The following is a 22,242-nucleotide window of genomic DNA, read 5'->3' on the forward strand; positions in this document are numbered from 1 at the left end:
CTCTGTTGGTGGTGAGAGGGACTCTTGCTCTGTTGGTGGTGAGAGGGACCCTTGCTCTATTGGTGGTGAGAGGGACCCCACTCTGTGTTGGTGGGACTGTACCAAAAGCTGGTTTCACCATTCCAGAGATGAATGTGGATAATGCTTCAATAGCTAAAAAGGAATCTTTCCTGTTGCTCAGCTCTCTAGCTCCTAGCCACATGTCCAGAGGACTCAGCATTCAAGTCCACAAAATACTTCCTCAGCCATGTTCATTGCTTCTGTATTCACAATAGCTAGGAAATGGAAGTATCCTAAATGTCTTCTAGGTAATGAATGGCTAATAAACATGTGGCACATATATACTATGGGATGCTAGTCACCTGTAAAGAAAATCAAAATCATGGCATTTTCAGGTAAGTCCATAGAACTAGAAAGTAATCTCTTGAATAGGGGAACCCAGACCTGAGAAACAGACAGCACAAGTTTCCCCTTCTCTGTGGTTCCTAGCATTAAATCTCTACATGTGAATATATAACCTGGAGTAACCATAGAAACCAATAATGTATAGAGACTATGTTGGGGATACTTTATAGAGGGGAAGTTAGGGTCCAGGTAATAAGAAGGAAGAAATGGGAAAATGAGGTGAAAGATTTTATTAGGGAGAGAAAAGGGAAAAGTGGTACAGAAGGAGAACGGGGGAGGTAATAAAATCCTAAAGATGCCTCATAAAGAAGTGTAATTATTAAGTAAACTGTATATAAATGCATTGCACATGTATATAAATATACATGCACATACATACACATGCATACACATATAACATATACATGCACATACATACACATACATACATATATATGCATATGCATGCATAATAATACATATTTAAATGAAATAATACAACTGGGGCAATAATGCTCCTCTTAAGAGCCATAAACTGTCCAGCAGAAGCTCTAGCACTAAGCAGTAGAGAAGCCTTCTTTCGAGTTGTTGGTCAGGAGAACTCAAGAGACTCCTCCAATAATAGATTATTGCTTTATTATTGGCCATGACTCTTGCAAGTGGAAGTAGGTTCCTATTGCTGAAAATACCATACTCTGGACATAGTACTTGGAAGATTCAAACTGCATCCTCTCTCAGAAGCCGCTCTCATGGTACCAGAAGCCAAGAGAAGAAAACAACCAATAGTCTCATGCAGCTGTGATGCCTATGAGCTACAACAGTCAGCATGGTAATAATGCTGCCCATATCTTGGTTGATAATTGACAGCTCCCTCACTGGAGTCAAGGCCTGCCTTATGGGAGGGTAATCAAGCTTGGTTCTGCAAACCTCACTAGTTCCCCAGGAGTAGTGAGGCCATGGATCTGAGAGGAAAACCTTCTCCCACCATGTTCCTAAGCTCGTGGACTTCCTAACTGCATTCTCAATACCCATCCTTATGGCCACAGACAAGCACAGCTCTAACTTCTCACCCAAGGAGCTGCTTTTTCTCAGCAGATCATTACATAAACCCACAAAAGGTCAAAATGCAACAAATGACTGTGGCATGCCCAGCCCCAGGCCATACATCTGCAATGTAACTCAAGCACTCAAGGCTGGGGAACATTAAGGAAGAGGGGACAGAAATACTGCAAAAGCCAGAGGAACAGAAAGTTAGTTGTGACACTGTAACTTGTATCTATGACACAGAAGGGATGCCAGTGAAATCTTAACAATGGGATAGCTCAAGTAAGGCCAGGACAATTCCAATAGTGAACATCTCAAAGTAGATGGGTGAAATCTTATGGGACTTCACCTCAGATGCAGAGCCACAAGCAATTAAGGACTACAGAGAGAGGAGGGATTAGTGTTTCCCAGAGATGATAAGCCCCTTTTTGGTGATACAGGATATCAAGTGGCTAGCCTGAGAAACATACACATGCAGGCAACACTTCAGTGACTCAGCAGACTTTATTTATGTTTAATCATGTCTATGTATGTATATACAAGTTTAATCATATACATACATATACAATCATATATGCATATGTATATACAGAGAGATGATTAAATATGTATATAAAACAGCAACAGTTAAAAATTGGGGGTGAACGGGTACAGAAAGGGTAGGAGGGAAGTGAGGGAGGGTAAACAATGTAATTATATTTTAATTAAGATTTTAAAAATTAACAAAAACATTATGAACAAAGTTCCAGGTTAGGACTCAATTTGATGGGTGTTATCAATAGTGAGCCACCACGTGGAGAACAATGGTTTGAAGGGAAGCCACTGTTCTTTAGTTCTCTGTTCTTTTCACTGAGAAAAAACTCTGTATAACCGACTTCTTCTGCATCCTGTCCTCATATAACTTCCTAGAACGTGTTGAAGAAAAGAGAGCTGGATCCATCCTGGGCGACCAGCCTTGTCTCTCTCCTTTAAGCCAACACTGCTTGTGCTCACCATTGAGAAAAGCAATTAACCTTGTCCCCTCCTCACAAGGATGGAAATATTAATGACTTCCCTGTACAATTTTTTGTTTTAACAATCAAAGAACAAACTTTCTCGGTCTCTGGTCTCTGTAAGGACACCTTCGCCATTGACGCTTGTATAAGATAATTTCCTAGGAATCTACTTTTAAGTCATTTAGCAAGATCTATTACTTTTTAAACTGGCAAATATAATCTGATTCCATGCGCACAATGATCTTATATTTGCAATCTGAATAGGACCTATGCTGTCCCATTAGCTGGATGGCTGCTACTAGGAAGGGAACCACTTTGGATTTCTATTGGAGACTTTTTTGTTCCTTTCTCTAAGGGCAAAGACATGTGCTTGAAATGAGTTCTGTTCAAAGGGATAGGAAGGATAAGTTTTTTTTCTTTCTTTCCTAGATGCTGTTCTCTATCTATTTGGGAGACAGCTCATGAGTGTCTTGATTTGCCATGTTTTAAGAATGTAAGATATACTAGGCATAAAAGTGTCACGATGAGGGACATCAGCGTGGTAAGGGATGCTGTTTACCCTTGGTCTCTGGTCATGAAGACGAGCAGATGTGAAGAATGCTGGCATGATGTTAGACAGCTGAGGGAGCCTGTGATGTTGACTCTTGGACTCTGGCTCAGCTTCCTAGTGTTCTTGCCTTATTTATCTGTGGCACACAGCAGCAACCTGATTTTGACTACACTACAGAGATATGCTAACTAAAATCAAGCCAACCTAGCAGCATTGAGATGCCACCAAGGTCATATCCTATGTTAATATCTTCAGTCAAACGTTGAGTACCAAAATTTCAGTAAGTTTCCTTGGCAGGACAGACTCAGTGGAAAGATTTAATCCCTGATTGACTGCCAGTTGCCAACCTGACTTTCCTCTGCAGTGCAGACTCTGGCCATGTCTGAGATGAGGCCTCTTTCTGTAGTGTGCTGGGATTGCTGATGAAGGCAATCCTCGGGGGAATTCAGCTGCGTTAATGGACCTTGTCAGCATCAGTGCCCTGCTTCTCAGACATGGTTTCCACTCTATTGCATTAGAAAGTCCTGGCTTTACAGGATGAGTGTTAATAGTATGGACGGTTGTAAGCGGCAGTTTGGTCGCTAGAGCAGATACCACAGAGAGCATCAGGGGGGTCCTGTAATATTTCTCATCAGTTAGCTATTGTGTCTCATTAAACATTGATGGTATACATCAGGCTGCTGTGCTTGGGGCTTGAAGACTGACTAGCTTTCCTCAAGATTTCTCTAATCCTGCACTGTCCAATTATAAAATGCCAGCTTTGAAGTTTTCCGTAAGGCAACTGGAGGCCATTCCAGAGACTTGCTAAGAACTCAGAGAAATACTTAGCCACAGTTTAAAGGTTTCTGTAAATCAACTTTACACACATTTTTCTTTGATGGAATGGTTTAAAACATATAGGTCCCAGTACCACACCTTCAATTGGATAGCTTCATAAAGTGGTGCTCTCACACTGATCAATACCATTTAAAACACGGATAAAGTAATAGCTATAGCACTCAGTATGTCTAAACCAGAAAAAACAATCAAGCACATTCAGAAAAATTCCAACATCAACTAATAGCACTGAATGAAACATAATGGGTGATACACAGCAAATCTTAAATTAATCAATATAAAATAAATTGGATTAAAATAAATAAGGATCAGCACCTCTTCCTTGTTAGGCATTGGCATGATGGAAAAGGAGCTACCAGACTTAATACCTTCTGTAGAGTAATAGCCATCAGCCTTTACACAGTTCAACAGATGAAGGGGAAGGTCAAATGTCTCAACGGATCAGCAAGGCATGAGATCCACAATTCTTTCCACTTCATCTTCATAGGAAAAAGGAAATCTGTTTAGTTTTGAAAATAATTAACCCTTTCTTATTTAGCCGTTCAAGACTTAGCAAGCTAGCTGAAACAGAATTCTGATGTTATCAGCTTTAGCTGAAATCACACTGTGCAGGCTTCGTGCCACATACTACTTCCCTCTAGAGCACACTTGCAACTGAGAAAACTCGAGCAGAAGTTCTGTCAGCTGATACTTCCCACAGCAAATGTCCCACCGGAGAGGATAAGTCCAGTGTACAAAAATGCAATTACCATTTTGTTCTTATTTATCAGGTTGTCTATTTTTAAATAGCTTTAAGGTGTTTCTCATGTATTTACAGCATCGGTGCTTTAAAAAAATCCTACGTTGGTAGTAGGCAGCTTGAGATCTATTTATGTGTATTCGTAAGAGATTTGCTTGCATAGATGAGATCCAGAATCAATGCTTTAGAAAGGGAGAGCCATTGTTCCAGAAAAGCTACAGAATTTACTTAGTAATGTCTTCACTGCAGGACTGGTACACGATTAGACACAGAATCTATAAAAGTCAGCCAATGTCTATCGCCTATGTAAAGTTCATGGTTCCATGGACACATAAATAACACATTCAATAAATGCTGAGGTCAAATAAAAACAAGGTGCAGGTGCGTGAGAAACTGTAACACCCAAGTGTTCTTGCTGATCTGATTAACCTTGGTGGGCTCCAAACATGTCCCTAACAGTTCTAAGTTCCAAATCTAGTTTGTCTGCCTGTTTGACAACACTCTGGACCACCCACTGCCTCTTGTTGGATGTCAGTATCTAAGTCCATCCTCTTATTTTCTTGAGCACAGGAGGTATTTCTTTACTGTGAGAACATCTCTAGACTCCATCTCTTCAGCATCCATCACAGAATCCAGTGTGCACAGTGATGGATGATGTATCTGACTCAGCCTATATCTTTATGATAGATTTTCTAGCACGTGTGTGTGTGTGTGTGTGTGTGTGTGTGTGTGTGTGTGTGTGTGTACATACATATGTACCTGCCACGTTAAAAGGCAGTTCAGGCTAGAGATTCAAATTTTGGGTTCTGCAGTCAGACTTGGTTTGGGTCCTGCCTCTGTCATCTTAAGCCTGGGACCAATGGGCATGTAATTAGATTACTTTAAACTAATTCCTTATCAATGCAAGAGTTCTGTGCCAGGCATTCCTAGAAAAGAACATAGAGCACCAAAGGCAGCAAAGGGAACCACTTAGTTCTGCCTTTGCTCCCCTTCTGCCTATCCCTATAATTTGGGCCTCTGTCATTTATTCAAAGAAAAGGCTTGGCTTTCTAGCACCCACATGCCTCTCTCCATACTTACCTTTGTGGCCTTACATGGACACCTGTGTACTCACTGAATGCTCAGACCAGCTCTGCTCATCTGCTATGGTTTCTCCCTGACATAGAATAATATCTGCAGACAATATGTGGTAATGGAACAAATGGCTAACTGGTTCTGCTCAAAAGCCCAAGGCCCTACAAAATAAGAAAATCCACCAGGCAAGAAATTTCTGGTTCTTACTCTTTCCAGTAGCAGTATTTCTTTACAAAGAGGGTGTGTGTGTATATGTGTGTGTGTTTGTTTATGTGTATGCATGTACATATATGGCTACATGCATATGTATGTGTACACACACACACACACACACACACGTGCTAGAAAATCTATCATAAAGATATAGGTGAGTCAGATACATGCATGTATGTGTATTTGGACTGACACATGTATATGCACGCATATGTGTATATATGTATAGGTACGTGTGTGAATGTGTGTATATATATCTACATGTTCGTGCATGTGTATGTGTGTTGTGGGTGTGTGCTTGTATGTGTATGTGGACTGGCACATGTGTATATACATGTGTGTATATGTCTATATCAGTACATGGTGTGTATGTGTAAAAGTACAGGCACATGTGTGTGTATAGGCACATGTATGTGTGTATATAGGTATATGTTTGGGTATGTAAGTACAGGTGCAGGTGTATATGCATGAGTACAGGCACACGTGTGTATGTACAGATAATTATGTGTGTGTATGTGTGTATGTATGTGTGTATGTATGTGTGTGTATCAATGTGTGTGTACCTGTGTATGTACAGGTATTGGATCTCTGTACAGCTGGAGTTACAGGTGGTTGTGGGCCACTTAATATGGGTGCTAGAACTGACCTTGGCTCCTCTAATAGAGTGGTAACTGTCAAGCCATCTCTCTAGCTTCCAGAAGCATAGCTTTTGTCTGCTTGCTTATAGGTAATGTCATATAATCCCATTGGTAGATACTAAAATACCTCGCACTACCTATCTCTCATGCTGTTTACTCTTAGAAAAGCACCTTTGAATTACATGTCACTCCCATTCTCAATGAAAGCTATATTGCCCTTAGATAAGAGAGAGGGTCATCGTGGCCACTCAACTTTGCAGGGCTTTCCCTTGGGGTTTTAAGGGATTTTATCCTTTGGAGAAATGGGGTTCTCATAGAAAATACCTGACTATTTGGACATCCATTGAAGTTTTAAGTGTATATTGCTTAACAACATCTGACATCATAAGGTTCACCACACTGACACTATGCTTCTTTCCAGTCACTCAGCATCGAGGTTGCTGAACAAGGGATACAAATGCAGGACACTGAGCATGCCACCAAGAAGTAGGCTCATGTTCATGAATATATACCTGGAAGTAAGAATTCTTTGAAAGTGCATTCAATGTGGAAATATGGAGGTCGATTTAGACATAGAGATCAGGAAATATTTTTAAGTGTTAGGGTAGGTACAAAATATAGCTGAAGGAGGAAAGCTGGTTGTCATTTTACCCACGTTAACCGAAGCGGCATGCCTATTTTGTGCATAACAAATAATATAGATATAATAATAATCATTACAAAATTTAGCTAAGCTCTGTTCACTTTCTGATAAACGTCCTGGGACAGAGGGCTTAAGACCACAGACATGACAATGGAGTTCAGACCCAGATCCCCAGACCCGAGTGAAGAATGTTTCAGCTATGCCTCAGTCTAAGTACATGTGATACACATGTACAACTAAATCTATTCAACACGTCTCTTGACTTCAGACCTCAATGCCAGTCTTCTCAATACACATCCAAGCTGAGAAGTTTCTGTTGACATTTGCTATCACGCTTGAGTGAGAATCTGACAATGGTCAGTTAGAAAGCTGTCAATTAGAGCGTCTCATACTCACACTACATGAGGCCCAGCTACACAACAGGTATCGTATCCAAGAGAAACAGCTGAATGGTTATGAATACACACCATAGTTGACCTTACAGGGTGGTCACACCTGCATGTACATCCTTTACAGGGTGGTCACACCTGCATGTACATCATGATGGATTTTTAGTACCTCTTCCTATCAGCTTTCTCTTCTCAATTTGCTAGCCTACTTTGAGAGGCAGGGCTAACTTCTGTTTATCAGGTGAGGGAGTGAAGGTTGTCATACTCAAATGTTTCAACCATGTCAAGCAGTGAGGTTCCAAATTCTTCTACCAATGCATTACCCACTAAACTACACAGCTTGTGGGAGTCCCATGACATGTGCGCTACAGAGAAAGAGTTGTAGTGTACAGAGAAACACTGCATGTATTGCATCAGATAAGTCATTCTCTTGTCTCTCAGCTGCCTCAGTCATAAAGTAGGAAGCTAAGAAAGACAGTGTGAAGGTGATGGATAACTGAGGAACAGCTAGAGAAAATGCTGTGATAATAATTATTACCACCATAATGAATATATTAGGAAATCAAATTCTTGATGTTATTGCTAAAATGTGTCTAAAGAAAGGATGTGTTTTCATAGCTAACATTTAGAATCTAGGCGAGAGCTGGGGAATGCAGCCCACCACCACCGAGAACATTTCGGTTTTGTTTTTTAATCACATCTTTATAAAGGCTATCTAAATAAAAAAAATCACCAAAAACAGCTATATCTATAATAACCAAGGTGATTTCTTCCTCTTTCAAGTTTCTAGTGTCCTTAAATATGTATTGAGGCTTGGTGTGTTGCTATCTATTGTAATGCTAAATTCTGTACTGGAAGGTCTAGGCCTAAGAGTGAGTTCTCACATTTACAAGCTTTTGTTGTGCAAAGCTTGTCCCTTGATTTAAAACTATTGGCTAAATAAAATTGGCTACAGCAATTACTGGAGGGATTAGAGGTAGGTGGGTTTGGAGTGACCTGGTTAGAGAGGAGAGACCAGGAGGAGAAAGAGGAAGATGGAGAGGACAGGAAGAAGCCACCATGAGGGGAGATGGACCATAAGCCTGCAGCCAGGAGAAACAGCAAGTATCTGGTGTAAACCACTGGGACAGTAGCCAGGAGAGCAGTTAGAAGAGTAGATTAGGGGTTACTCTCCAGTAACTGTCAAAGCTAAATAAGATAGCCAGAGTCTGAGTCTTATTTATTGGTAAGTTAGTAGGAGATAAGCTTAAAGCGGTTGAACTACAAATACTTATCTTTGTTGTTTATTTACTTTCTTGGGGTTATTTTCCAAACCAATATTCCTGATCACAGGAAACATTATTGCAGTCAATATGTGGAAGGAAAGGTCTACTGGATAAAATTATGTAAAGTGAAACCACATTAAAGAAGAGTAATATAAAAAAATATCAGATGAGGTCATCAGGACTAGTAAATATACTCTGTGACACAGAGGCTACATGATGCACCCCTCAAGGCCATGGTAACCATGGCAACAAGAAGAGATGCACTATCCAGGAGGACTCACCCAGTGGCTAATTGACACAGTACATATTTCATGTATATTTCATGTTCTATTTTTTCATATAGTCCTGAAATGTGCTATGTTTCTTACTTATACAAATTGCTGATATTTATAACAGTCACTCCCTTTACTTGATAAAGAGATAAAAAATTGGTGTACCTCTTAGTTTATATAACAGGCCAGCATGACTTAAGCTAAGCATCCCAGGGTCAACCCATCCTTCACGTCTACTTCTCAGCAACAGATTTCAGTTCAGCTATCTACCAAAATGAGTGTCTGATAATACAGATAAGGATCATTTACATATATTCAAGACAGCACATCCTGGCTCTCTTCAACTCAGACATAGGTGTGCTGTATTACTATTTAAAACTCTTACCTCCCAGCAACTTAATGAAATGCCAAAACAGCAGGGCTGTCTGGACAGAGGGACCTAGCACTTTATTTGATTGAAAGCTCTTTGAAAAAAGGGAATTTCACTGTCTCATTCTCCAAATTGTTCCAGCATCTTCAACTTAGCTGCGTCCTTTAGAGCAACCCATGGACTTTGTGTCTGTTTCTTTATGGAACATAAAACCCAACTTTCCAAACATTTTCTTATGAAACAAGCATTCTATCTTTCCTTGAAGAGGCTCTATACTATAAAAGCAAGCTATTTCTTTCTTCCTCTTCTTTAAGTCCATGTTACCTATTGTCAATCCAAAAGAGGGTTTTTTACAATAGTCATCTGCTGAAGGGATGCACGGGTCTGTGGAGTCCCACTTTGCCCTGGAGATAGGACACTGATCCATTTCCTCTACTTTGAGTTTTCAAAATACGTTGCCAATGATGCTTTCCTCAAAATCCATTCACCATAATCAATGTCTCCGTTTTCACAAAACAAAAACAAACACAATGGTGTTTTTGTTTTTATCTACTTTCAGAAGCTGACACAAAGTTTGCATGAGAAAAACATTTAAAAGGTCTAATGTAACTGTTACTCACCTGACATAACTGTCATCTTGGAGGTTTACTGGCTCAATCGACTAACCTAGGCTAGTCCTGGAAGCTTCTTGCCTCTGTATAATCTAATGTCAGCCTAGAATGTTTTCAGCCTCTGAAACTTACTGCTGAATTAGCTTAACCTTTCTAGTTCTTTCTGATTACTTGTTGACTGGCTGAACTCTGCTATTCTGGCTCAAACTCCTCTCCAAGCTGACTGATTCAATCTGGCTTCTCTCTCAGCCTCTGACTTTTTGCTCTGCTTGACCACAACCTAACTCTGGCAATCTGTTCTAATCTTCTGGCTCCTTCTCATTCTCTGGCTTATTCTGTCTTCACCTGTGTCTACCATGTTCTCACTACAATCTATCTTTGTACAACTGTCCTGGTAAAACTGCCATCTCTCTTTTTTTTTCTCTCTGTGATGCTCTCTCTTAAATAGCCTTTCTTTTCCCTCTCTTCTTGTGAAAGTTTGGCATATCCTATTCTGTCAAATGTCTGATTCATCACTTTTTCTGTCTCTCAATTAGACATCACTTTCAAACATGGGTCCTTACTTCTACAAACTAACTTTACTTGCATTGTTTGGGTTTAACGGTGTGCATTAAAGGTGTGTATGTGTTCCAGCCAGAGGGGTTAGAGGTGTGTGGAGAGGGTCTCTTATAGCATCACCTGTCAATAGAAAGCCAATGGCCAGTGAGCTGAAGCAGGAAAGAGGGAGTAGAACATTGACAGAAAGAGAGAGGATTCTGGGAAATAGTGGGAGTATAAAAGAGAGATTCAAGCTATCCACAGAAGGAGGACTAAGAGAGACCGATGTAAACCAGCAAATAGCTGAACTTAGGATAGATAAAAGAGAGATTTGAGGGAGATGCTGAGGAGACTAAAGAAGCAGACCAGGACTGAAGGAAAGGCAACTAACCAATTGGTAGACATTGAATGATTTGAATGAGTTAAATAAGTTAAAAGCTATTAAGGGAATGAGCCAACACTATGACCTAGGCATTTATTAATAAATAATTAGTCTGAGTCATCATTCTAGGAGCTGGAAGTAGGAAAAGAAAAATGGATTTATTTTATTTTAACAAGGAGTGTGCTATGGCTGAGCCATACCACAACTATAAACTATATTTTTAACTATAGTTTTTAACTATGTTTTTTATAGTTTTATAGTTTTTAACTATAGTTTTATATAAACTATATATTTTTTAAGTAAACAACACATTCTTGGGGTTCATAGCGTGATCAAATATCCTGCAAGAGAAGGAAGTTTTCTTGAATGATCATACAGGATAACTAAAACTCAAGGTAACAAAAGGGCTCAGTAAATTCTATATAGAAATACCAGCAGATATCCTGCTGAGCCCTAAGAATCCAACCCTAGAGAGGGCCTGCTGGGGTCTGAGTCAGGAAAGAGTGGAGCCTGAGAGGCTCTGATCTAAGACAGAGGAAGCCTATGCCTGAGAACAGCTCTGAACCCCCCAATCTCAGTTCCTCTAATGCGGGGTGCTCTCTACATTAGAAAAAGGTTCGATTGTATGCTTTTAGCTTTAAAACCAAGGTAAGTCAGATAACCAGCCTTTCTAATGAGCGACTTACTATGTTTTATTGCAGCTCCAGTTGTTAATATTTTAATAGACACCTGAAGGCAGTAGCAGAATCTGCAGGAGAGTGTTACCGAAAACTGATGTAGCCATGCAATTGTCAGATCTCATCTGTGCCATCTGACAGCACTGTAGCCATTTACGGTAGACAGAGGCTCAAACTGCGACTACTCATTGTGTGCTATCGGCTTCCTTTTACTTGGTAACTGAAATATCCCCCTGCAGTTTCTATGGGTGCCAAGCTGCTGCCCTTTGAAGCAACTCTGAGCCACTACAAACAACCTCCCACCTCTGTTCCCTCACTCCCACCCAGCTTTTCCTATCTCTGTCTCCAGTCCCCAAACCTCACACGCAAGTGTGAGGGCACACATGCTACTAATGCATTATGAAGATAACAAATGCTCATCAGCAGCTTTACAAACAGTCTTTCATTTTTATGGCAGTTAATATATATAAGAATATGGAGTTTACCTCAGTTTCTTCTCTTATTAACATATTCACGTGGCACGTTTCTCACAACTGATGAACAGGTATGGATAGGCCATTATTAATACTAAAGTCTTGGTTTATGTTAAGATTGCATACCTTGGGTTTCACATTTCTCTGGGTTTTTAAAAATGTATAGTGTGTGTATCTACGAGCATGGTTGCTGCTTTCAAACACGTGTTCTTTTTCTATGTGTCTGTACCTTCCTCTGTCCCATCCACTTGAAACCCTTAACAACCAGCAGTCTTCCTGATATTTCTATAGCTATTTCTTTTACACAGTGTTGAAGACTTGGCATGATGTAGCCTTGTTAGACTAGCTTCTTGTACTTGGCAATAGGCAATTAATTTTCCACCGTAAGGGAGCCCATTTCTTTTTACTGTTGAATAATACTCTATCATATGGATCCCAGCATAAATTATTTATCCATTCACCTATTTAAGAACATGTTGGCTGCTTGAAGCTTTTAACTAGATGTAAAGAAGGCTGATGCTATAAATACCAGGGGTTGAGTTTCCACACGGGTGTGTTTTAAGTTCGTTTGGTAAGTACATGAAGTTGTAGCTCCTGGGATGTGTGATAGTAATGTGTTTTGCGCTATATGAAACCATCAGAGCGTCTGCCAATGCAGGCATGCCATTTTGCATTCTTACATAGTGAATGAGTGCTATTCCAGCTCCACATCTGACCACTATGTCAGGCTTTTAATTTGGGTCCCTTAATACTTTTAGGTCATGTGTCATCTCATTGCTCTAATGTGCTATTTCTTACATGTTGCATGATTAGAGCTTTGCATATGTCTATTGTCACTTGGGCTTGCTGAGGTGGCCTCATAGCTGCCCCTTTAGACCTAGTCTAACTTCTGGTTTAATCTGAATAGGATTTTGAACACTTTGATTCAAGTTCTTTATCAGATGCTTCTAAATATTTTCTCCCAGTTTCTGATTCTCCCAGTGTCTTTTGAACTTCTGTCTCTATCTCTGTCGCTGCTCTCCTTCTCTCTCCCTCTCCCTCTCCCTTTTCCCTTCCCCTCCCCCCTTCCCTTCCCCCCTCTCTCTCACATACACACACACACATACACACACACACACACATTGAAATGATTCCATGCTTCCATTTTAATCATTTTAATACAAAATTCTCAGCTGGACAGCGTTTTGGGGGCTGTATGTCAGTCAGAGCCATCGGGGTCATTTGCATTTTCTCCTTTGTTATTCTATAGAAATTTTATAGTCTATAAAATTTTATATTTTATATTCTATAAAAATTTTATATTTTTATTTTACATTTCAGTCTATGACCTATTTCAATTTTGCTTCGTTTTGAATATTCCATCTATTTCTTTGTTTTGACTGATTTTCTCCTCTGATTTCTTGTGAGCATTTCATATGACTCCATTTGACTCTTCATCTAGCACAGCAATTACACTAAGTGTCTTAACTAGTTGTCCTGGAGGTCTCGGTATGCACCTACAGTACCAAGAGCTATCCAGATATGGAAAATTCTTCATGCTCCTTGCATTTCCGTTTTTAAAATACTTTATGTCATTAAATATTCTCCACACACCATTTTCCTTTCCTCTGAAAATGTTTTGGATCTCTTGAAAGGAGACAGATGAGCTTCCTCAGTTTTGTTTGCTTGGACTAGCCTTTTGGATGTACACTTTTCTACCCCAGTGGATAATTTCCCAGGACTGTGACTCGCAGGATAATTTTGACATTTGATTCAACTTCCTTGCTGATCACCTGGTTTCCAAAGAGAAGTTTAATGCTCACCATAACTTATTATAAGGTGATTCCCCCCTTGTGGGGGGGTCAGTGTAATTAACCATAAGGCAAATTAAAGTGAATCTGATAGTTCACTTCATCCTGGTCAAAATAGCTCTCACCAATAAAACAAATTTAAAGAATGCTGATAAGGATACTGGGGTGGGTGGGGCGGTGGGAAGGGGGAATCCTTATTCAATCTCAGTGGGCCTGTAACCTGGTACAGTTACTATGGAAATCAATGTGGAAGTTTCTCAGAAAGCTAAATATAGAACTTCCATATGACCCAGCTATAAAACTTTCTGGATATCTATCCAAAGGACTTTTTTAATCTTACTACAAAGACTCTTGTTCTTCCATTTTTGTTGCTGCCCATCCACAATAGCAAAGAATTGCAATCATCCTAGGATTCCATCAACTGGTGAATGGGTACTGAGATCACGTTACATAAATATAATAGAGTTTTCCTCAGTGCTAAAGAAAAACAAAATTAGTCAATTTTCAGGTAAATGGATAAAACTGGGAAATATACTGATTTGGGTAACCTGAGTCCCAGAAAAGCAAATACTACTGCCCTCTCTTCTATGTGTATCATCTCTTCAAGTGTTTGTGTGTGTGTGCTTAACTTTGAGTATCTGTAGATATCAGAAGAAAGAAAGGAACATGGAAGGGGGAAATCTTTAAGAGAACAATAGAACATAGCTGGCAGGAAGTAGGTGCTGGGGAATATGGAGAGGGGTGGAAATGAGTGTGGGGAATGAGGGATCTGAGGGACTATGAAGGGTTGGGGGAGGGAGAGCCAAAGGATGAGTTAAGGAGATGCCATATAGAAGCCAATTAAGATATATTTTTTTCACTTGTGTGTAGTTTGAATATGAGATAAGTCTAGCTATTAGAGTTTTGGTATTTATTATGGATTGTATTCTTCAAGTTTCCTTGATGTCTGCTTTGGAAATTTCCATTAATTCTGGAATATTCTTAGCTATCATTTCAAATATTTTTTTTGTTTCTTTTCACTTTTCTTTATGTTTCTTGTATTCTGATCACACCCTTTAAAAGTCTCACAGTTCCATAACAGCTTCTTTCTATTTAATTTCTTTGATTTTTTCATTTTTAGAAGTCCTCTGAAGTTTCTGAAAATCCACTCTCTGTTCAGTCTGTTTAGTCTGCTGACAAAGCCATATTTCATTTCTTTGTCAGTTCTGTGATTCTTAGCTTTACCCATTAATTCTTTTCTTAAAAGAGTAGTTTCCATTTTTTTTTTTTTAGCTTACATTACTACTCTGTATGGACTCACTCAAGAGAGGCCTTAGCATAGCTTGGTTATATAACTAATGTGAAAAATCTCTACTATATATTTGAGACTGATTCTGATAATTGCTTTGCGAATTTATTCTATGTTTTCTTCTTGTCTCATGGACAGCTGGAGATTTTTCAAAGGCTAGGCACGGTGTCCTGAATAATAAGAGCTTGTCACAGGTCTTTGATGTGAGATTTTATGTTTATAGAGGTAAACGCTGGGTTGCTTTTAATGTTTGGTTTACTGGTAGTTTCAAAGACTTCTTTAAACTCTCAGATTCTTATATGTTCCTGTATCATTGGAGTTTTCCTAGAATTCATTCTTAAATAGTTTACATTTCAATTATTGGCTGTAATATGCTGTCATCATACAATAAGCTTGTGTCGATGGGCTCAAATTTTTGTTGGGTAGAAATATTCATTTGTAATTGATACTAGACTTTGTGAGGTGAGCTGTGTCTCTGGGCTTCAGAAGAGTTCCTTAGCATTTCCATAGTTCTACTGGGTGAGGTGACAAGTAGGGAGAATTGTGGAAATGACTAAGTGTCCTTCTTAAAAGACACAAGTTGCAGAAAATGCCCCTCCACTGGCTCAAGTTTGAATGTTTGGTTCCTAGTTTGTGCCATTACTGGAGGATGTGGAGCTTTCACGAAAGTCTTGAGAGAAGGTGCTCTCAGCTTACATCCGGCCCTAGTTTTGTCCTTTTTTTCTCTACTTCTGGATCTGTCCAGATGTGAAAACCTTCTGGTATGTAGTCCTTCTGAACTACATAGAGTCCTATGAACTCTACGGCTAGAGTAAAATCCTCTGAGCCAGTGAGCCCAGTTTCCTCTGTCAGATACTTTGTCACCTGCTGAGAAAAGTGAGCAATACAACACACACACACACATTCACACAAGCATGTACTCATGCTCACACTGCTGGAGACGTACTTGAGGGAAGTACTGTACTTCTCTGATAGATCTAAGAATTGCTGTTTTTCAGTTTGTACATCCATTTTCTTGTGAGGATCTAAGGATGGCTTATACAATTCTCAAATGTCAAACATAAAGTGAACAACCCACTTCTTAGTACAAAGTATCAGCAAGAAGGCTGTACAGAGTCATTTTTTTGTCCTCAGCCTCTGTAAGACAAAGTCTTGAGGTCTCCCAGCCTTGACAAATCTCTTAGGATTCAGTGAACATGTGGCTGATACTGATGTAGGTTGCTTTGCTCTGCAGCAGTATTGTGCCTGACCTTTGTATGTCATTTTTATCGTGATCTATCCAAATGCAAGACAAACACACTAATGACTGTCTTAAACATGATAAGAATACAATGCTATGAGTGTAAAATGTACTGCAGGGGATCCTGGAGCCCTTGAAAGGCTGAGGATAGTGTTAGGGATCAAGAAGTGGCTGCCAATCTAAATCAACACAGATATCTACAGTAAGTACAATATTCTAAACATGGGCCTCAGACTGGAAAAAGGCAGATATGAGCCTAAGTTGGTACTGGATGCTCCTATTCACCAACATATCCAGGATTATTTATTTTTCTTAAGTGTTTTGTAAAAACAGCTTTAAAAGTAACAGAGGTCCACATGCTAGTTTGACGCATATTTCATGGGGGTTGATTCTCTTGCTTCTCTCCATCTCGCCAATCTCCTAGACCTACTATTTCCACTGTATTCAAATATAATAGAACAAGTTCAGTCTTGTTCTATTCTCTTGTGTAGCCCCTCATTTAAAAAAGATGTTTCTGTCAGTCTCATGGGCCTTCTTCTGGCCTTCACTCATATTTACTTCCACTGGACACACAGATTTAACAGTTAGAGCCTCGAACTTGGATATGAGAAAGAACGTTTGTCTTTCTGAGCCCAAGTTACCACCCTTAATATATATTTCCCAGTGTGTGGGTGTCTACATGCATGCATGATTTTTCCCCCAGTGGATTCTTGTATGAGCGTGGCTGCACGTGTGCATGATATGCCGGTGGAGGTCAGATGAGGACCTTGAGGGTTGGTCCTCATCTGTAGAGGGCACGAGGCCCACATGCTTACAGAAATTACCAAAGAAACCAGAATTGTTAAAGGTGCAGACTTTTTTCTTCAGTGGAAGAAGGTGATGCCTGTCCATCTGGAAGGCTGGAGTGGGTCTTGTTTAATAACCTGGTGATCCTTTGCTATTATGTAGAGCCAGCCCTCACCAGAATCCCCAGAATCCCCCAGATTCCTGAGCATTGTGTCTCAGTCAATAGAACCATCCTACGAAAGAGGTCTCCTGTACTTTGCAAAAGAGTTTATCATCCATGCTTATGACAAACACTTCCTTTCTAGCCCCTCATCCAGAGCACTGTTTCTCAGTTAAGAGAACCCATTCTTGTGGGAGAAATCACATGTGCTCTGTGAAAGACTTGTACTTTATAAGGGGGCTTTGACGTAGTCACACTGTGCACTTTGTTATGATGATTGCCAGGAGAAAACTACCCCCCTCACCCCCAAGGATTTACTGTGTTTACACATGTAAACAACAAATCCCTCAGAATCTTGTCTGGCTAAGTTGTGTTGAATCAAGCTTCACCCTTGCCTCTCTGCAGACTGTCTCACTGCTGGCTGTGAAACTTACTGGGACTCCACACTCCACCTTTTCCTTGTTTGAGACACTGTATCCTATCAACACTGCATGAGGCATGGTAGCTGAGCCATACACATCTGAGGAGTCCTTTCTCTTTCCATCCCTCCTCTCTGTAAGCATTCTAGGACTGCAGATACTATTGCACCTTGCTTTATTTGGGTTCTGGAGCTCTGAACTCTAGTCCTCATGGTCACATGTCAACTGAGTGATCCTCTCCTTTTTTGAGAAGCCCCTACACTCATTCCCACAGTAGGCACACTCGTCTACTTGTTTATTTTCTTGATAATAATCATTCTGACTAGGGTGAGATAAAATCTCAAGGTAGTTTTAATTTCCATTACATGAATGGATGAGGATGTTGGATATTTTCTAAAATATTTATTGGTCATTTATAGTTTTTCTTTTTTAAAAAAATCTCTATCTAGGTAAATGGCCAATTTGTTAATTGGAGGTGTTTTTTAAACATGTTTTATTTTCATAGTTCTCTAAATAATCTCGATAATAACATCCATTCTGAAGTACAGTTAGCAAGGGTTCTTCCCATTCTTCAGGCTGCCTGCTCACTCTTGGACAGCCTATTTTGCTATGAAGCCCCAGTTTAACTCCACTCGTCAATCGAGATGGGGTTAATTCCTGTGCTTCTAGAATTCTACCCTGAAATTCTCTGCCCACACCTAAGTCCTGAAGTGTTTTTTTTCAACAGGTTTAGTGACTTTTGGTATTAGAGTAAGTTCTCTAACCAAGTTAGAATTGATTTTTGTTCAGTGTGAGAAACATGAATCTAATTTCCTCTGGGAGTACACATCCAGCACAGTCAAGACCAGTGCTCTGTGGGTGCACATCTAGCATAGCCAAGAATATTGCCCTGCAGGTGCACATGGGTACATATGTAGCACAACCAAGACCACTCTGCCGATGCGCAGTCCTGCATAGCCAAGACTATTCCCCTGTGAGTGCATATCCAAATCATTTGTTGAAAAAGACATTCTCTAGTGAATGCGTTGATTTACTTATTTACCAAAAATGATGTGTCCATAGCTTTATAGGTTAATCTTGTGTCTCTGGTTCCATTGGTCTAGATGGTTGTTTTTGTGCCTGTCCATCCTTGTTTATTTCTTTGTTTACTGTGTCTCTGTGGTATAGTTTGAGCTCAAGTAATATGATGCTTTAAGGTGTGTTCATCCTACTTAGAGTTGCTCTGGAGGTTGGAGATGTGGCTTGGTGGTTACAATAACTAGTTGGTGATTGACTGCTCTTCCAGAGGACCCAAGTTTGATGCCTAGCACACAAAAGGAAGCTAGCAACTGCTTGCAACTGGAGATCCAGGGAATCTGACTTCTGCCCTCTTTGTGTACCAGGTACACATGTGGTGCACAGACATAAATGTGGGCAAACCACACCACTCATAGAGTAAAATGAAATAAATCTCAAAACTGATCTTTTAAAAAAAGGTTTCCCTTGGCTATTGATGGTCTTTTATGATTCAATATGAATTTAGGGCTATTTTATTTTATAGTTCTGTAAAGAATGTCATTTGAATCTTAAGGGTGAACAATGCATATATACCCTGATTTTGATAGAATGGCTATTTTTAGATCGTTTATTCTATTCTTCTAATCCAGGAGCATGGAGGGTCTTAAAGGATTCCTTATATAGAGCTCTCGACCTCCTCTGTGAGGTTTATGTATAGATTTTATTTTTAAGGCTGTTGTGAACGGATTATTTTCCTGATTTCTTTTTCAGCAAATTGGTTATTGTTGGGATACACTAAAGCTATGGGTTGTTATATGTTGATTCTGTAACCTGTTATATTACTGGAAGCCATAATCAGATCCAGAAGTGCTTTGAGTGGACTCCATGCTTGCATTTGACCTCTTCCTTTCTAATATTTATCCATTTTATATCTTCCTCTTGTTTCCAACCTAAGACTTTAGTTTTACATCGAATAATAGAGGAGAGAGTAGGGACCCTTGTCTCATGCCAGATTTGGTTTCAGCTTTTCATTATTTAGTGTAATAGTGGCTATAATTTTGTCACATATTGCTTCTATTATGTTTAGGTACATTTCTTCTAATCATACTTTCTTCCAGATTTTTATCATCAAGTCATATTGAACTTTGTCAATGTCTTTTCTGTGAGTCACCATCCTCTGCACCTGTGCTGTTATGCCCGATCCTCCATCTCTATGCATTTCCCTGTGAAGACTGCTCAAGGAGAAATCCAAACTTAGGTGATAGGCTGCCAAGTGTATCTCCTTGTTCCTGTTTTGATCCTTGTTCTTGTTTTTATTCCTGTTCCTGTTTGTGTTCCTGTTTTGTAGGGAGTATAAAAGAGAGCTATGCAGTTGAAAATACAGCATTTGGTTCTTTATCAGATGACTCCTTGTCTTTCTTTCTCTCGCCCTCAGCCCTCTGCCGATCCAAGGAACTCAGTCAGCTATGCTGGCGTAGCTGACACTTTTCTGCATCAAAATTGTGGCATTTTGTCTTTAGGTCTTCATACAATAAGTTATATTTATTGATTTGCATATATTGAACTAATATTTGGATTTCTGGAATAAAACCACCTTGGTCATGATGTTTGATCTTAGTTATCTCTATCTGGTTTGCAAGTATTTTGTTGAAAAATTTAGATTTATAATCATGATGGAAAGGTTTACAGTATTTGTTTTTTTGTCTTTATTATTTTTTTTTGGGGGGGTATCTGGGTCCTAGAAATGAGCTCCTAGGCATGAAAGGGCTCCTAGAATGAGTTTGGTCCTTTCCTTTTTATCTTGTGGAAAGCTTTGAAAAGGGCTGGAGCCCTTCCTTGAAAGTTGGATAGAACTCAGTCATAACCATGCCTGGTCCTGGACTTCTCTTTGTGAAGGGACCTTTAATTGCTTCTTTAGTTGCTTTCATTTTGTGAACCTATTTAGGTTGCTTATAGCTTTTATCTTTAATTTTGTTATGTTGTACACATTTAAAAAATAAATATTTTTCTATAATTTCATATACGTGTGCAAAAGTATGACCTGGTCTATTGGATTTCATAGGAGTCTTGCAACTCATGTTCTGTCTCTAATTTGATTAAATTGAATCTGTTTTCTCTTTCATTTGGTTAGTTTGGCTACATGTTAGGCAACTTTGTCAATCTTTTCAAAGATCAAACTCTCTGACTGACTCTATGCATTATTCCTTTAGCTCTGACATTTATTTATTTATTTATTTATTTAAGTACTTTCTGCATTTTGCTTTAACATCTTGTTTTCTTAGAGCTTTGAGGTACATCATTAGGTTGTTTATTACAGTTTTTTTCTGTTTTAATGTCTGAACTTAAATAACTGTAAGCTTTCCTATTTGAACTGTCTTGTCTGTATCTCAGATATTGTTAGATTCTGCTTTCATTTTCATTTTACTACAGGAATTCACATTTTTTCTTTGAATTTTTCAATGACTTACTGTTCATTATAAAGTGTACTGTTTAGTTTTAAAATATTTAAAGCACATTTTCAGAGATTATTAATACTGTTGACATGTAGTATTAATATACTGATAAGATATAGGGAACTATTTTGATTTCAAAATATTTATTACTGCTTGTTTTATGTCTTATAATGTGCTCAGTTTTATCTAAAGCTCTGTGTGGTGTTGTGAAGATGCATATTCCCTATCTATTGGGTAGAAAACTGTTAACTCTAATCAATTTGTGGTGTAATCTATCCCTCAGATTCCTTTGTTGATATTTTTATTTGAAAGAGCTTTGAGCTTTGTAGATATTAGAGTGATATATTCAATTCTTCCTTATCATTATGTCTAGACATGGTTTTTTATACCTTTTACCATCCATTTGTCTTATGATATTAGGGCTATAAAGATTTATCACATGAAGCAATATGTTGTGGTCCTCTTAATCTTCTTCACTACTCTACTGGATGTGAGAGCTGCCATGCTAGCATCTTTAACACTGCATCCAAGAAACACAGAAAACAGGAAAGTCATTCCCAAATTGGGAGTCAATGTTGGGAATTAACTTCCTTGCAATTGATTGTTTAGTGGTGGTTAAAGATCCTAAGGCATGAGTTTTTGTTGTTGTTGTTTGCTTGTTTGTTTGTTTTGGTATACTAAAATACTAGAAGCACTAATTGCAAGCTAACAACACACACACGGTATTATCCTAGTTAATGAAATAAAATGTAGTATTTTTCAAAAGATGTTCACATAAATTAGAAAACAACTTTAAGCTGTTGTACTACCTTAATCCTTACATAAAATTCAATGTCACAAACAGTACATGTTTAAATATAAAACATATGAGGCCACATAATTTATAAATAAGCCAATGTTACAATAAAGATCAGATTCCTTGAGCAGGACTTCATTTGCCCAAGAATTAAAGACAATTGACAACTGGGACCTCTGTGCTCAGTTTTGTTGAAATCTCTGTGAGCTGTTATGAAGAAT

The 22,242-nt window shown here is 39.0% G+C and overlaps 1 protein-coding gene across 1 annotated transcript in view; it reads right to left on the reverse strand.

The window, feature by feature from the left end:
- L3mbtl4 (L3MBTL histone methyl-lysine binding protein 4) overlaps positions 1 to 22,242 on the reverse strand; it is a 318,439-nt gene that overhangs the window by 88,418 nt on the left and 207,779 nt on the right. The window contains exon 13 of the mRNA XM_028762233.1: positions 22,017 to 22,041. Within this exon, the coding sequence (XP_028618066.1) occupies positions 22,017 to 22,041 (25 nt within the window). The remainder of the gene's footprint in view (positions 1 to 22,016; positions 22,042 to 22,242) is intronic.

Source organism: Grammomys surdaster, unplaced genomic scaffold, assembly GCF_004785775.1.
Source record: "Grammomys surdaster isolate TR1022 unplaced genomic scaffold, NIH_TR_1.0 132, whole genome shotgun sequence".
Lineage (NCBI taxonomy): Eukaryota > Metazoa > Chordata > Mammalia > Rodentia > Muridae > Grammomys > Grammomys surdaster.